Below are 17,545 nucleotides of genomic sequence, written 5' to 3' on the forward strand. Positions count from 1 at the left end.
TGGTCACGTGTGTTCTGGCCTCCCGACGGTAGGTGGCGGTAAGCGCTCCCATATCTCCTGTTTCAGGCGCCGCCAACCCACGAGGGAAAGGTTCAAAGATGGGGTCCCAGTACTTCCAGGAGATGCAGGAGAGCTTCAAGAACAACAACAAAAGCCGAGAGTTCCCGGCCCACACGGCGAAAGTCCACTCGGTGGCGTGGAGCTGTGACGGCAGGAGGCTCGCGTCCGGCTCCTTCGACAAAACCGCCAGCGTGTTCGTCCTGGAGAAGGAGCGACTGGTGAGAGGAGGCCCGGGGAGCAGTGCTCCGTTAGCCCCGGACTAGAGCCTGATAGACGAGTTATCGTTCTCTAGACTCTTAATTTTAAATTCTAAGCACCTAACAATGTCTAATATCTCTCTATTAACACGTTAATACACCGAGGACTCGCGTTCTGCTGATTTCTGACCGTTAGAGAGCAACCGGTGTTCTGGAGCAAAGAGTGACCGCGCTAACTGGAGACCTCCAGCTAAATCTGAGGGCTGACAGTCCCCAGTTAACGGGGTTACACTTTACACTGAGACACTAGAGCTTTCTGTGGCTCTAGTCTGAGTTTTTATTGTGTATTAGCCCCAGTTAACCAGGTCTGACTGTAAATAAGTCATATGAACTGATGAAACTCGGTTTTTACTTTGTGGAGCTCATGAAAGAAGTTCATTTGAAGCTGATTTTATGACCAAAGACAACATATGGGACGTAATATGGAGAGAAAATAATCAGAGGAAGTTTAAATGATGATTAACAGAAACAGAATTCATGTTAACAGTCTAACTATGGTTTATTATCAAACTATTAACTCTGATTATTATCATCTTAAAATGCGAAATCATGATTATTCTGATAGATTTGGAGCAGGATTCTGTCTGGATGTTGTTTTCTGGATCATTTATGATGACCCAGGTCTCAGACTCGTAGGTCTGTGTGCTGGTCTTTCGCTTGGGAGGGTTTCAGCTGTATTCACACAAGTTTATACCTTCATATATCTCAGTCTCAACATCATCACAGATTATTCAGCCATAAAAATAAACCCTTCTCTGCTGGATTTATCTACTAAAAATATCTATTCTCTGAAAATCTGTCCACTTGCTGAGTTCTTGTGAGTCGTTTACTGCCCGTCTACTCCTGTTTTGTGGTCAAAAACTATGAAATGTGTCACTTTTTGCTGGAGAAAAACAGTTTTCTGCATTGCAACAGTGGAGGAGGCTTCCAGAGTGCTTCAAAAAAAACAGAAGCTGAAGTGACGTGTAAAAAAAATCATGAAGTTGTTTTGGTCTTTAAAGATTAAGTCATATTTGTGAGATGGGAGCTGAAGGGTTAATGATGCTTTGTGTGTTTGTGGTCTTTGAGGGTTCAGGTCTGAGATCTGGGGACTTGAAGGAGACCCTGGAGTTCACCTTGTCCTTCTGTTTCCTCAGGTTAAAGAAAATAACTACAGAGGTCATGGCGACAGCGTGGATCAGCTCTGCTGGCATCCAACCAACCCTGATCTGTTCGTCACCGCCTCAGGAGACAAGACCATTCGGATATGGGACGTCCGCACCACAAAATGCATCGCCACCGTCGTCACGAAAGGTGAGTGAGACCTGCACGAGGCTGTAAAAGAACATTTAATTCCCTGTTAGTTGGAAAGGTACTCGTGCAAATGTTGGCGTGTGGTTTTATAGAGTAGTAGAAGTTGATCTGAGAGGTGTGAGTAATGCAGTTAAAGCAGTTAAAGCAGAAATAAAAATAGCGTCAGTGTGAGAGAACTTCTCTGGAAGTTGTTAAAAGTGCAAACTAAGAGCCAGAAGCTTAACAGCAGGAGTCCAGACGTGAGTTTTCACAGTTAAATGTCCTGAATTACACCTCCTACGACTGATGGAGTGGACGAGCCGCACTCCTTCCCCCTGCTGCTCTGTTTCCATCGATTAACATAAAAAATCAGCATTAAAGTTTTTACTGGAACTGATTTAGAGATTCAGTGGAAGAGGAGAAAGTTACTGAGCCTGTCTTTAACTTCAGAAATAGTGTATTCAAAGTGTTTTCTTCTTTCTGAAGGTGAAAACATCAACATCTGCTGGAGCCCAGACGGTCAGACCATCGCTGTGGGCAACAAAGACGACGTAGTGACCTTCATCGACGCAAAGACGCACCGCTCCAGGGCGGAGGAGCAGTTCAAGTTCGAGGTTAACGAGATCTCCTGGAACAACGACAACGACATGTTCTTCCTCACCAACGGGAACGGCTGCATCAACATCCTGAGGTAGGAGCACGACACGAGCCGCACAGAGAGAGAAGAGTCAGCGCTGCTCTGCAGACAATTTGCTGCGTATTCATGAAAATCTGTTCATTCAGCGCTCATGCTCAGACACCTGACAGCTGCTGCCTGAATCCTCTCCAAACTGAGAGTGTCGTGTTCAGGACTTTCACTTTTAGGGTTTCAGTTTTCCTGCTGGAAACACTTAAAGATCCTGAAGCTGAAAGCCTTTAGAAAATCCAAGCTGTATTTGTCCTTCACTCACGTTTTCTTTGGTGGTGATAAAACCGTCAGTGTGTGAGAGCTCAGTGTTTCTAAAACTATGCAGTGTCACCACATGTTAAAATACTTCTGTCAGAAAATATCAGAGAGGGGAGGTTAGTCTCTGAGAGCCTGAACGATGCTTTGCATTGACTGTCTGCAGACATAACGGTCAGATTATGAGACCGAGTGTGTGTGTGTGTATTCCCAGGTGTGTTTGTTTAAAAGGAGCACCTGGTCAAAGTGTGAGCTCATGGTTTTTAAATCTGAATCCTTTTTCATGCATGTCTACTGACCACCAAGATGGTTTAAAAATTCTCTCGAGCTTCCATCACCTGTAGCTTCAGGTGTGTGTGTGCCCTCAGCGAGTGGCCGGGCATTTTCCCAAACAAATATCCCCCCCTATTCGTTTTTAGGAAAGTTTTGTCCACACGCAGCAGGCAAATCCCCAGATAAGTGAAGCTTGAGGCATTTCGAATCCATAATTGTCGCTTTTTTTAAGTGTATAACCTGTGCCAGCCAATCAGAATGAGCCGCGGTTATTCAGCTGTGATGTTTGAAAACAAAAAACTCAGTTTGCGATTGAATCAAAAAAATGTGGATTTACAACTTTTCTCTTCTTTGTGTTTTCATTTGAGTAGTCATGCACTACAATTTTGTAATGTCCTAGAATTCAGATTCTTTATTTGGGGACCTTAAACAGATATGAAATTAAAATGTGATTAATTAGATTTATTAATTGTAATTAATTAGATTAAATCTCTTGATGGTTTCTTCGTTCAGTTTCATTTTCAGCCTTGGTGTTGACTTTGACAAGACAGAAATACTCCAGAAATCAGACCAAGCTCTGCTGCGTCTTCAGGTTTTCCTGCATGTTTTTGTGTGTGTGTGTGTGTGTGTGTGTGTGTGTGTGTGTGTGTGTGTGTGTGTGTGTGTGTGTGTGTGTGTGTGTGTGTGTGTGTGTGTGTGTGTGTGTGTGTGTGTGTCTGCAGCTACCCGGAGCTGAAGCCCATCCAGTCCATCAACGCTCACCCCTCAAACTGCATCTGCATCAAGTTCGACCCCACGGGGAAATACTTTGCCACAGGAAGTGCGGACGCTCTGGTCTCCCTGTGGGACGTGGACGAGCTGGTGTGTGTGCGCTGCTTCTCCAGGTCAGTCCCACCTCCTGACTCCAGCCTGTAGCTGTGGTCTGTTGTAGCTGTTGTTTGTCCTGATATTAACTCTCTGCTGTTTGATGCCCACGCAGGCTGGACTGGCCGGTGAGGACGCTGAGCTTCAGCCACGATGGAAAGATGTTGGCGTCGGCCTCTGAGGATCACTTCATCGACATTGCCGAGGTGGAAACAGGTCAGTGAGAGTCTGAGATTTTCCTGAAAACAGAAAAGACTCTGGAAGATGTGAAACTGAGTCTGTTTTTGGTCTTTAAACCAAGACAGACGGAAGATTTAGAAGTTTCTTAAACAGATTTTTGACAAATATGAATCAGTGAAGGAAAATTTGTGATATTCTGGGGCAGACTGTTTGCGTCACACATTTGTCAGTTATTACAGCTGGACACACTCCTGTCATTTCTTCTTCTGGATCCAGCAAAACAGGCCCAAACCACCAAATTAAGTTATTCTGAAACTTTTAAGCGGTAGTCTAGATTGAGAAGTGAAAGGAAATGGGATAAAGTTATGAAAATGAATCAAAGGATTAAACTATTGATGTGTGATTTCCAGGTGAGAAGCTGTGGGAGGTTCAGTGTGACTCCCCGACGTTCACCGTCGCCTGGCATCCCAAGAGACCGCTGCTCGCCTACGCCTGCGACGACAAGGAGGGCAAATACGACAACAACAGGGAAGCAGGAACCGTCAAACTGTTCGGTCTCCCCAACGACTCCTGAGACGTCACCTGATCTCACCTGTGAGAGCGGAGCGGTCAGGGTCAGAGGGAGGAACAGGAGGCCTCACAGAAACCTGCAGACTGACATTTGGATAGGAATGAGCTAAAAGCAGTTCCCCTTAGCTGCCAGCAGGTGGCGCACATCTCCTTTCTTATAGCTGGCGAACAGCTGGGTCCATTCCCTGTTTTTAAACATGTCTCTCTGAGCTGTATCATATCCTTTCTGTAACATATGGAGTGTTTGTTATTATTAAAATGTCTTTTGTTAAATTTTTGTGTCTGTGGGATCTTAATTTTTTATGAGAGGGGATCAAATCTATCAGAGGTCAGAGAGGCTCTTATCCTGTGATGTTTGATGATACAGACATTAGACGTGGAAGGATCAGTGACTGAATCAGAGACACAGCAGCTCGTTTCTGTTTGGAGAATCAGATCTTTATCTTTATGACGTCTGAGCTGCAGAACCAGTTTTCATGTGAAAGGCCCGAGCAGAAAAACACACCTTTAGTTACTCTGTACCTTTGACCAGCGTGTGTGTGATCGTGTAATAAGAGAAAGCTGCGTAGGCGGGTGAAAGGAACGAAGAACACACTCTGAAAAACCACTGACTCCAGTAACAGCAGACGGGTTTATGAGCTTTCCTTTCTGACTCAAATCTGAAAACTGGGCTCATCGGAGAAGATGGTCTTCCTCCAGTTCTGTATGGTCCAGTTTTAAGTTTAAATATTGGTTAATACAGCACCTGCTTTGAGGTCTCGTGATAGTTTGTTAGTGCAGACGTTTGATAGAGTATACCGGAGGTGCCTGGCCTGTGTTCTTGTGTTGTTGAGAAATGGGTTATTTTTGTTCGTATTTTGCTCTTTCTCCTGTGATGTAAATCCTGTAGAAATGCAGGTGAACGTATGTTTCGGGTTTTAATTGGCATATCGTCTTGTTAACTCCGGGACTTAAGTCTGTCCGAACCGTGGATGGGAAAGCTGATAAACATTTATTTACTTTGCTCGTTGCTGGTAACCGGTGTCTTGGAGTCCGGGCCAAAGTGAGGGAAAAGACTAAAGAGGAGGAAAAAAGGTGCACCTTGTGCACAACCGCACATTTATTGAGGAAACAAAGACCAAAATAATGTACTCCCGCCCCACACACACCATGCATGCACTCAGACCATCTCTCCTTCTGCTATGTCCCACGCGCACACACACACACACACACACACACACACACACACACACACACAGCTCAGACTGTCACCGCGTTAAAGGGGCAGGGCTGGCCAGTAACAGTTTGTATTGGCAATTATATATATATATATATATATATATATATATATATATATATATGTATATATATATATATATATATATATATATATATATATATATATATAGATATATATATATATATATATATATATATATATATATATATATATATATAGATAGATAGATATATATATATATATATATATATATATATATATATATATATATATATATATATATATATATATATATATATATATATATATACACATATATATAGAGAGAGAGACAGAGAATTTTAATCCAGCCTCTTGGAGCCCTCCCCGCCTCTAGTCCTTGGTCTACCTCTGACCCTTCTTCTTTGACTGAAGAGCTTGAGTTCACATCTGTAGATGGCAGGGTGAACAATTACAGCCATGTCTGTTTTTAAAGTTCAAAGTGATCTGTGTCTGGTCTCTATCAGCTCCCACTTAGTGACTGAAGTTTGAACCTTTGCTTCCTTGTTTGTGACAGTACATAGTCACTTGTCCACAGCGCTGCTCCACTTCCTGGAAAGAGCTGATAACTCCTCCCTGGTCTCTCACAGCCAGCTCCACTCTGCACACTCACTCTTGGTCCCTCCCCTTCAGATCTACACTCTGACGATGGGTCTAAGCAACATGTGCTGAGCTGACAGGCCTCTCATCCTGCTCAAACACATGTTGTTGAGATCAGAGCTCAGAGGAGTTTCACTTTTCAGAAAGAGAAACTCAGTCAGTTCAGGACAGCGAGTGTTGAAATGGCGCAGAAAGGAGTGGAGCTGGACCGGGAGTCCTTCTCTTGTTCCATCTGTTTGGATCTACTGGGGGATCCGGTGGCTCTTCCCTGTGGACACAACTACTGTATGAGCTGCATTCAAAACCACTGGGATACAGAGGATGAGAAGAGGGTCTACAGCTGTCCTCAGTGTAGGCAGACCTTCACCCCGAGGCCTGTCCTGCTGAGAAACACCATGCTGGAGATCGTGCTGCAGGAACTGAAGAAGAGCTCACTCCAAGCTGCTCCTGATCGTCCCTCTTATGCTGGACCTGAAGATGTGGCCTGTGATGTCTGCAGCGGGAGGAAACTCAAAGCCATCAAGTCCTGTCAGGTCTGTTTGATCTCCTTTTGTCAGAAACACCTCCAGCCTCATCATGAATCTCCGGCCTATGAGAGACACAAGCTGGTGGAGCCGTCCAGGAGGCTCCAGGAGAACATCTGCTCTCGTCACGATGAGGTGATGAAGCTGTTCTGCCGTACTGATCAGCAGTCGATCTGTTACCTCTGCTCTGTGGACCAACACAAAGGCCACGACGTCGTCTCAGCTGCAGCAGAAATGAGCCAGAAGCAGAGAGAGCTGGAGGAGAGTCGACTTCACATCCAGCAGGGAATCCAGGACAGAGAGAAAGACGTGAAGCTGCTCCAACAGGAGGTGGAGGCTATCAATGGCTCGGCTGATGGAGCCGTGGAGCACAGCCAGAAGATCTTCAGCCAGCTGATTCGTCTCCTGGGGAAACGAGGCTCTGACGTGGAGCAGCGGGTCAGATCCCAGCAGCAAACTGAAGTGAGTCGAGTCAAAGAGCTTCAGGAGAAGCTGGAGCAGGAGATCGCTGAGCTGAAGAGGAAAGACGCTGAGCTGCAGACGCTCTCACACACACAGGACCACAACCAGTTTCTCCACAGCTACCCCTCACTGTCAGCACTCAGTGGATCTGCTCACTCATCCAGCATCAAGACCCGTCCTCTGGCGTACTTTGAGGATGTGACAGCAGCTGTGTCAGCAGGCAGAGATCAGCTACAGGAGGCTCTGACAGTCACATGGACAAATGTCTCACAGGCAGCAGCTGGAGTGGACGTTTTACTGTCAGATCCAGCAGAGCCTGAGACCAGAGCTGGTTTCCTAAGACATTCACAAAAACTCACTCTGGATCCAAACACAGCATATTTACACCTGTTATTATCTGATGGAAACAGAGGAGCAATACGGAAAGATCAGGCTCAGTCTTATCCTAGTCATCCAGACAGATTTACTGGTTGTTATCAGGTCCTGAGTACAGAGAGTCTGAGTGGACGTTGTTACTGGGAGGTGGAGTGGAGAGGGAAAGGAGTTTGTGTGGCAGTCTCATACAAGAATGTTGGCAGAGCAGGAGGTGATTCTTTATTTGGATTTAATGACAAATCTTGGAGGTTAGTTTGTTATGAAAACAGTTGTGAATTTATCCACAACAATATCAAGACTAAGGTCTCAGGTCCCTGGTCCTCCAAAATAGGAGTGTACCTAAATCACAGGGCAGGTATTCTGTCTTTCTACAGCGTCTCTGAAACCATGACTCTCCTCCACAGAGTCCAGACCACATTCACTCAGCCGCTCCATGCTGGACTGACATTTTACTATTCTGGAGACAGTGCTGAGCTCATTGACCCAAAATAAAAACTCTGCTCCTTTTAGACTTAAAATGAGCAACAAGAGGATTTAAAAGTGGTGTTGTGCTCTGCAGGTTTAGGATCTGACTATGGCAAAGTCTCTTTGCCATAGCTCTGAGCTCCAGCTTTTAGGAAAACACCTAGAACAGCTCAGCCAATCCAAACATGTTTTAAAGTGTTTGGAAATTTGGCGCTGTGGGCAGGAGCCGCATTTTAAGGTTATCACTGTTTCTTGTTTATCTCTTTCTCCCACACTTTTTCCTTCCTTTCTAGTACTCTGGCCGTCTTCCCAGAAATGATAGGGGGCTTTAAGGGTACCTGGGACAGACCCAACTAGATTTCCAAGGTTCCTGGTATAAGAAAATAGTAAAATCATTAAGTTAATGTGTTTCTGAAATATGCTGGATACTGGATGTACTTATTGTTGAACATATTTTGTGTTCAGATTACACTCAGATTTTTAGGTTCACCTTGAAATCACTGATCAAAGTGTTGTTCCACATCACCCTGTACTATCAACTGATTACACCGTGGCAATTTCAGAGCTAATCTTTAGTTCACAACTGAGTCTTATTTTGATTAAATCACATGTTTAATTACAACACCTGTTTGTCACACTGTATATACACTGTCATTCTGAATAAAGCTGAGAGATGGAGGATTGAACCAAGAACTCATTTCCTGTCTCCAATTCTCACCCTCTGATCTGAAATTTGGGCTGGGCCTAACTTAAAAATATAATCCCAGTTCCAACAACATGACTTCTGTAAATGGTACCTTTATAAGACTGGATCAGATGTTAAATGAATAAGAGTTTTTTTTAAAAAGGAAAACTATATAAATAAAGAAGAACACAGCTGCTAGATACAACATAGCTTGGGTACACCCAAACAGTCATGTATATTGTGCTCAAAATGAGGTATAAAGCTAATAACAACAAAAACAACAATAACAGTAATAATAATTGTAATAGTAATTAGAAGAAATATGCTTTACATAGCACTTTTAAAGGTACTCAAAGACACTTCACCAAAAAAAAAAACAGAAACACATAAAACAGATGGTTTAAAAAATAAATAAATAAATAAATAAATAACACACACGTGTATATATATATATATATATATATATATATATATATATATATATATATATATATATATATATATATATATATATATATATATATATATATATATATAAAATTGAAAAAAGAAAAGACAAAGAGTGATTTTAATCAGCGGAGTCAGTTCATGAAAGCTGTCTTGAAAAGATGGATTTTGAGTTGATTTTTGAAAGAGAAGAGTGATTCTGAGTTGCGGATGTTGACGACCTCATAAAATTAGCCGACTAAACATTATGTTCACTGCAGCTTTAAGGTGTTGAACCATCAAATGGTTGAAACCAGAACCTCCCCTGTTTGATACTTGGATATGAAAGGTGTGGGATATTTATCAAATGGAGCAGATCCGATTCAGTAAGGCTTCAGAAAGCCACCTTTATCAAAAGATGTAAACCTATGCTACCTTTTTTACTGCAGTAATAACACCTGTTAGTGATGCAAAGTTATCCTGTTAATGAAAATGCCGTCATCTTGCTTTTGAATAGCATTTGTGCCTGAAACTTGTGTTCTAGAGTGGACATTATCTCTTTTTATTTATTATGTCTGATGTTATTTTCTTTAATTTTTATCCTATATCACACCTGGGGAGGTTTGTACAATATACAGCTTGAAAAAGGGCAAAAAATAGTTGAATTGTATTAACATGTAAGCATTGTACTTCACTGGAAAAAGAACTAATAAAAACTTAGTTCAAAAAAAAAAAAAAAATTGACTGCAATAATAAGAAGGAAGAAAAACATAATTGAAACCAGTTATAACAAAAGGTGCCTTTAAATGGACTTCACTGAGGGTGTGTGTGTCTTTTTGTGTCTTTATTTCATCCTTTCCCCCACCTGAGCGATGTTTGTTAAATCAATACCAACCATTGAGCCGCGCCAGCTTCAGCAGATAAATGAACTCACCCAGCCGTCCCCTGGCAGTGGGCGGAGCTTCCTGTCAGTTTCCTTCAGAACTCTTAATCCTCATGACAGGCATGCTCAGCAGTGTGAGCCTGGACTCATGGCCCTGTGTCTGTGCCAGTGGCAGGTGGCTGCTCCCTGTATGCAGGGCTCAGACCAGCAGGACGTGAGGGATGTCACAAAGCAAGTCCTCAACCCTGGATCTGAAGAGTTTTATCTCCACTGGTGACCCACAGAAAGATGCTGAATAGATGAACAGTTTGTTTCAGACCCTATCCACTACTTCTTGTTCACGCCCTCAGACCTGTAGACCAAAGCAGCAGGTGGGTGTGGTCTTTGGTCCAGAAACTGCTCTGTGTGTTTGCTCATCATGCTGTTAACGATGAGTGGACCCCCTGCTGTGAGTCCAGCACTGTGGTCTGATGTAATGGCCCCTGAGCTGATCCCAGCTGTTATTTGTGGTACCCAGACATTGTGAAGAGGCCATTCAATATCCATGGTTGTGATTGCCTCAGAGCATTGTGGGTAATAAATCAGATATACTTCCTGCGCCTGTCTCACCGTGTAAGCAGGAGGTTTCGCTTTTAATGTCCTGCTCTACAAGGAGCCCTCTCACTGTTGCACCAACTAATGGCCAACAAATCAGGGCTGGTTTGGCGTTTTTATGTACCTCTTAAGATCAGAGACTAAAGGGGAAGCATTACCTTCAGCCCGTGGTGAAAACACGTCAATAACATGATTAAGCTTTTAAAGCTGCGGGACAAAGGTTAGTCCGTACCAAGAACCAGGACACCAAATCTCACTGCAACATATTCTACATATTCAGGCACAAGGGTGTGTCTGTTTCTGAGTCCCCCTTAAAATCTCAGTCATCGAAGGAGAGGCTGTCTCCTTTAACACCTTTGTAGCAGTTTGAATCACCATCAGCGGCCATTTTAGGGTCATTTTAAACACCTTTTTGAACTCACCCCTCAGTTTGTGAGTCAATGTACCCTTCAGAGGACGTATTAATGTGCCATTATCAATCTTCTTCAAGGTTTGACTTATGTCTCTCAGGGGATTATATCATAAATACTTAATCTTAGAATACTGTTTGGTAACATTTGTAGTCTGTTTTGATTTAACAGTTTCAAGGTACCCTTCAAGGAGAAGGTTGTCTGGCTTGAGGTATCCATTTACTGCAGTATGAATTATCTTCAGTAGCTGTTCTGATGTAAACAGAAGCAGCTTTTAAACTTTCTGTTTGTGTTTGTTTGAAGGTTTGTGTCAATGTACCCTTCTGAGGATGTGTCAACTAACCACTGACTAATGATGCCGTGTTTAGGTACCCTCTACTTTATACTTTTAGGTGCATTTTGGCACATTTTGAATGAAAGCATTTATAAAATAGTTCTCCTCTAAATTATCAACTGGCACTAAAGACACCTACTTACTGTACGGCCACACAGACACGAATTTGCGTCGAGATTACATACAAAGTCAATGCAAAGACGCGTTTAGACGCCCATACGCCTCGGACAACTAGTAGGACGCATTTGGCGTGGTGCGTTTGGAGCGTCGGTGTGTCAAACGCAATTAAATTACGCCTCGAGTTGAGGAGAAAATAATCTGCGCGGTGTGTCATCATCCAGAGTTATACGATACAACATGTGTACTCTACAGACATCGGAAAAAAAGGAGCAGGCTGGGTGAAAGTCGCTGAGGAGACAGGTTTTGAAGGTAAGTTCTGTAAATATTCGTTTCCAGCTGGACTTGCCTGCACGGGTCATCACTGAGTCCGACTGTGTTTTCCTCAGTGGAGTTTTGAGCCTGATAGAGAGGAGAGAGGAGCGGGGCAGGGGCAGAGCCAGGGAAAAGATGGAAGTTCTCTGCAGTCCTCTCTTTCCTCGACCCCTTCATTATCCCTAGGGAGACCTCCGGGAACATGGGTCGGGGGTTCGGGGGTCGAGGATGAGGTCGCAGGGAACCGCCAGGCTGTGTTTTAAGTATCATTTCCTTTTTTTAAGTATTACAGAGGGCTGTGTGTGTGCACATTTAAGGTACATGGTAGTAGTTTTTTGTTTTCCACATGCTATGCCACATTAACTGTCTCATTGTACCCCTCAGAATCTATGCATTTGTTTTCCTCAGCAACCATTTTGGGGAACATCTGTTTGGATGTGTTATCAGAGGTCTGTTCAAAGAACAAGTTACCCTAAAAGCATCTGTTTGGAGCATAACCAAAGTGTCTGTTTCAGAAACAGTTTCAAGGTACCACATCACATCTGTTTTTATGTTTTTTTTGTGTCTGATCCATGATGACCCCCGTGTGTTTCTGGTCCTCTTTGACTCTGTTTCAAGCTACTCTGTTGTTTGAAAAGTTATGGATGATGAGACAGAAGATTTTGGGGGAACAACAGGGCAACTTTTCTGACTCAGTGTGCAAATTGTCTTGACTCTTCGTTTTGTGAGACGAACATCCCGTGGTACGTCTTTCTGTCCAGTGTTCCCCTCTAACGTAGGGTAGCTGAAGAAGGACGACCGCCTGACAGCCTGTTTACGCCCTCTCAATCTGCTCAGCACTTTAAAGATGAGGAAATTGAAACCGTGACAGATTTCAGCTTCCATCCTGAATCCAGCTTCCTCTGATCAATAACCTGATCTACTTCAACATCAGGAGATCGACCTCTGCTCTCTCAGCCGGAGCTCAGGTGTGCTCAGGCACACTGATCCTTCCATTTGAACACTAATCCTTCCAGACATGTGTTTAAACACGACTGTGAGTGTGTGTGTGTGTGTGTGTGTGTGTGTGTGTGTGTGTCCATTTGCATCAGTCAGAATGAATTAATCTCTGCATCTGTTAAAGGCCACTTCAGCTGTTCAGGATAATTGCAGCGCTGCATTGACCGCAGGCTTCCTCATTGATTCTTGGGGTTTTGGTAAAATGAGAATCTTTGGCACTTGGTCTCACACACACACACACACTTCTTGATCTCCAAATCTGTCTGAAAGGAGCTATCATGCAACAAATCTCTCTAAAATCCATATTAACTAAGAGAAAAGAAGAGACCCACCTGTAATCTTTAGATCTGATTGTGCTCATTTTTAAAGAGAGTTTACTGAGAATACAACGGACTCCCGACCAAACAAAAGCTGTCCATCAAAATCCTGGATTTCAAGACCCCTAAAACAGGAGTGCACAGTCAGGTCGCAGAAGAAATCAGCAGAAGCTTTTTGTATACAGCAGATCCTGTCAAGGTTTCCAGTGCCTTATAAATACTCAAACTAAACCCCTCAAAGAAGTCTAACCAAAGGTACATCTGGGCAAGGCCTGGAGTGGATAGGTCACAAGATCTTCAAGGATGATGAAGAAGGAAGATGCGGGAAATCTTCAGTTACGTGACTCCAGCTGACAAGGGAGCGCGGGAGTTGATCTACAGTGGAGTGATGATGAAGCCAACACATGCAAGCTTGACTCCTGGGAAGGACTCGTCCACCTGTAAGTCTTTTGGATAGGGGTGGGGCTCACACCTGCTGCTCGTTGAGGGTGCTGGAGAGCAATGCATGCTTCAGAGTCACATCAGACTTCCCTAAACTCCAGAAAAACATTTGTTAAAAAAATAGTAAAGCTAGAGGGCTCTGAAAAGTCCCTAAGTGTACCAAGAATGTTGCGACAACATTGCTACTGTGTAGGTCTTTGCTGCTACTTCTTCTTTGGCTGCTCCTATGGGCATGGGTAGGTGGCATACAATTTGAGACTGCAATGCTGCCACCTACTGGACTGGAGTGTGAAACAGAAGATTTGAAGGGGGGAAAAATTATGTAAGGACTATGTGGCGGGTAGCCATCGGCCACTGGCCATCCTGGAATACATGATGCTGAATGTGGGGCTAAATGTGGCATCAAATGACAGAGTTCCGCAAGATCCTTCACTACATGGTCATGGTTTAGCTTCTTCGGATGGCCGGGGCAAGGAGCCTGACCATCAATAGCCACGGTTACATGAGGAGTTTTTCGTCTTTCCGAATGGAATCTTTCCGAATGACTTTTCCGAAACTAATAGCATACATGGAAAGGAATATTCCAGTCACTGGTCTACATGCCCCGCTGTAATCAAACAGAATAGTCAATGGGGCATGCGCAGAAAAACGTAAACATCACAAGATTTATCAAAGCTGGAGGACGACAGTTTGTTTATCACAGTGTTGCAATACTCCGTATGGCAAGTTTGTTGTCCGCCCAGTCTTGAAATTATGTTTATTTCTTCCAAAGTTTGGATCAAAAACAAACTTTCCGCCACAGTCCAGTGCTGACGGCTCGCCGCCATTTTTAAAGTTGAGGAATGTCTCTAGTTGCGTCTCACGTCATATCTGAACATGCGCTGAAAGAATGCACCCTGACAACTTTCCCTTTGAGTGGATACATGATACCTCAATCGGTTTGGGGAAAGGAATATTCCACCCCTGTGAAACCGATTAAATGTCCATTCGGATTGGCACTTTTCTTTTGAAATGAGGTGTAAACAAAGGTTAAATTCTTTCCGTTTGAGCAAATAAACCGAATGCAAGAGGTATATTTGGGTCCATGTAAACGTGGCTAATGATGTCTCTATCAACCTCTGAGAACCTCAGACCCGTTGACTCTAGGCCTGGTTCTGCCCATCCCACCATTTAGTTGAAAATGAGCCAAACCTGTCTTGCTGATTGGTGACTTTGTGTAAAGTGTGGAGCAACATTGTGTTGCTGTCATGTTTCCATGTTTTGTTACATTAACTTAAAGGTAGGGCCCGCAGGAATTTCCATTACTTGTCTTTAAACACAACCTTCCGACCTGTCCTCCTCCTTTGCTCAGTGCCAGCAGCAGCCCACACCCACAACCTCCAACCATGACTACCTAAACACACTCACTAGCCCAGCAACCACCTATAGCATTACGTTTCTACCTGGGAGATCCTCGAGAGCTGTGCACCTGACTTAGCATGTTAGCACAAGCTCATCACGGGTATTTGACACACACCTGGTTAGCAGAAAGCTAACTCACGTCACTCTAATGTGATGGCTGATGTAACCACGCTTACTCTCCGCCCAGAAAAGTCCCAATACAACCAAAACATCATCATACAGGCAGAGAGGAGGAATTGAGGCAGATACAGACACTGACACACATGTGTAGAGGCCCAGAGGAGACAATTAAGCTGGATTATTCCTGTGAAAGTTGACATTTCATTATTTAGGAAAATCCTGCAGACTCTACCTTTAAACTGTGCAGACTGACGCAGATCCGTTCTTCACATTCTCTGACGTAACAATGACACTTCTTAAACTTTCTGAGATATGAATGTTTGGATCTTCAGTTGAGCTTTAATCCCTCGCATAGCTTTAACACCTTTGCTTTCACTGCAGCAGGAGGGATAAGACAGGAAGGACTTAAAGAGGAGATAGTGACGAGCAGAAACCAGGAGGAGAACAGAGGCTTCTCTGGACTGGAGGAAAGAAGAGGAGGAGGAGATAAAGGAGGAATTAGCAGAGGGATAAAAGACAGGGGGAGGGAGTCAGTGAAGCATCGCCGTCTTTTGAAAAGGAGGTGAGGAATAAAGTAGGAAGAAGAAAAGAGGGGGAGAGTTTCTCTTCATGGCTTTGACTTCTTTGAGGTGTTAACCTTCACAGGAAGACAGCACAACCAGCTCTTGATAAACCTTTCATTCCTTAATGTTCAGGGACTCTCCTATCCTCTGAGGGACCGTTTACACCACAACAGTTTTAGGATAAAAACTCACAGGTGTTGTTCTGTCTCAGCCTCTTGTTTACACAGAAACACATTTTAGCTGACCTTAAACGTAAACTTTTGAAAACGGCCTCCATAGAGGAAATTTTCTGAAACGCTGCAGCCACTAATGCTGTAATAACAGCAAGCAGGGGTCTCCAGAGGAAGCGCTGACGTCACGCTCCGCCTTGCGCATTACACTTTAATTGTGGTAGCCATGCACGAACTGAACAACAACAAAAATAACAATGGCGGACAACCATGTTGTGCTTGTGCTGCTGCTGAATCTTCTGACTACCTTTTGACTAAATTTGCATCTGTTGCTTCACTTCTGCAATCAGCAAGACACATTCAATTTACGCCAGATGATCAGCCCACCTCTACTTCAGCAGAGAGCTACTAAAAGACATTACAGTTATCTCACCATCTACAGGCCCGGCATGCATACTACAGCATTTTCAGTCCCTTAGCATTTCCACGTAAATGCATATGTTTTTGCGTTTTCAGGTGGACGTGTGAATCGAGCCACACTTTGGTTTCCGATAGGTGTACCAGCCAAAGTATCTTAATTTCCATGGGAATAGGGATGGGTACCTTTCACATTTGAAACGATACGGTGCAGATTCCCAGTACCTGACAATCTGTATCGGTACTCAATGGTACCAATTTTTGGTACTTTTGTGTGTGTTTATGTGAGAATAAATAATTTGTTTGATGATAAAATGTTTGTTTTTTGTTTTTTTTTAGCAGTACCTGGTACTTTTGACAGAATTCAGTAGGTACCTATAAAAGTACCTAATTTGGTACTCATCCCTACTTGGAAATACATCCAATGATGATCTAAAGCTGTTTGATTTTTAAAGAGAAGAGAAGAGAAGAAAAGCTGTTTTTTACCCTTAAAGGTTTCTTTGTTTTACACTAACACTTTCCCCTGCCATGAACATGTCTGAAGGGACGTGTCTTCTTCTGCTGTGTCAGAATCTGTCCTCGAGAAGTTTGAGACATACTGTCCATCATTTCTTGTAGTCCCATGTGATTCTTTTTGCACAAATTAGTCACCATAAAGTGTTTAACATGAACCGCAGATTTCTCACTAGGGATGGGTACTGAGTTGGGTACTTTTATAGGTACTGACCAAATTCTGTCAAAAGTACCAGGTTCCAATTCACATGAAATCAAACTGTACCATGTTTTGGTACCTAAATGCATCCTTGTTACTGTGAGGGAGTGGGAGAGTAGGAGATTTTCTGTGCTCGACATGAACACAGCATTACAAGTTTATATACTGAAGACAAAATAGGTCCAATAAAAAAATATATATATTATTAAAAAAATTGATTTTCGTTGTATCACATTAACACAAAGAAGTACCAGAAATTGGTACTGTTGAGTACCTATGCCGATAACCAGATACCGGGTATAGATACTGTATCTTTTCAAATGTGAAAGGTACCGTCCCTATTTCTCACGGAGGTTTCATCCTGACAGAATAGTGCTGTGAAAACCTAAGCACACTTTCCTGATCAGATTGCTGGAGCTCAGAAATCTGGAGTTTGATGAAATGAAACTGGATTATCAATGTCAAACCTGTGCCTCATAATCTGGACAATCTGAGCAGATAGTCTCTGTCTGTCACACGTTGCTCTCTGTCTCTCTGG

At 43.3% G+C, this 17,545-nt stretch overlaps 2 protein-coding genes across 2 annotated transcripts; both read left to right on the forward strand.

Annotated features, from left to right (window-relative positions):
• The first annotated feature begins 68 nt into the window (after positions 1 to 68).
• On the forward strand, positions 69 to 4,652 carry thoc3 (THO complex 3). The gene is made up of 6 exons (XM_074674294.1): positions 69 to 278; positions 1,454 to 1,610; positions 2,076 to 2,280; positions 3,528 to 3,689; positions 3,785 to 3,885; positions 4,260 to 4,652. Exons 1-6 carry the CDS (start codon positions 99 to 101, stop codon positions 4,421 to 4,423), a joined length of 969 nt encoding a protein of 322 aa, XP_074530395.1. The 5' UTR covers positions 69 to 98; the 3' UTR covers positions 4,424 to 4,652.
• A 1,807-nt stretch (positions 4,653 to 6,459) lies between these two features.
• LOC141793524 (E3 ubiquitin/ISG15 ligase TRIM25-like) lies at positions 6,460 to 8,248 on the forward strand. The gene has a single exon (XM_074674292.1). The coding sequence runs from the start codon at positions 6,460 to 6,462 to the stop codon at positions 8,128 to 8,130; it is 1,671 nt and encodes a 556-aa protein (XP_074530393.1). The 3' UTR covers positions 8,131 to 8,248.
• The last annotated feature ends 9,297 nt before the right edge of the window (positions 8,249 to 17,545 follow it).

This window comes from Halichoeres trimaculatus, unplaced genomic scaffold (assembly GCF_033239565.1).
Source record: "Halichoeres trimaculatus isolate MK-OKI-2021-1 unplaced genomic scaffold, fHalTri1.1 fHalTri1_scaffold_7, whole genome shotgun sequence".
In the NCBI taxonomy this organism is placed as follows: domain Eukaryota; kingdom Metazoa; phylum Chordata; class Actinopteri; order Labriformes; family Labridae; genus Halichoeres; species Halichoeres trimaculatus.

Coding starts and splice junctions, on each gene's coding strand:
- thoc3 (XM_074674294.1), top strand. CDS start 99: ATGGGGTCCCAGTACTTCCAGGAGATGCAGGAGAGCTTCAAGAACAAC. Junction 3,690..3,784: donor TGTGTGCGCTGCTTCTCCAG/GTCAGTCCCACC, acceptor ATGCCCACGCAG/GCTGGACTGGCCGGTGAGGA. Junction 3,886..4,259: donor CATTGCCGAGGTGGAAACAG/GTCAGTGAGAGT, acceptor TGTGATTTCCAG/GTGAGAAGCTGTGGGAGGTT.
- LOC141793524 (XM_074674292.1), top strand. CDS start 6,460: ATGGCGCAGAAAGGAGTGGAGCTGGACCGGGAGTCCTTCTCTTGTTCC.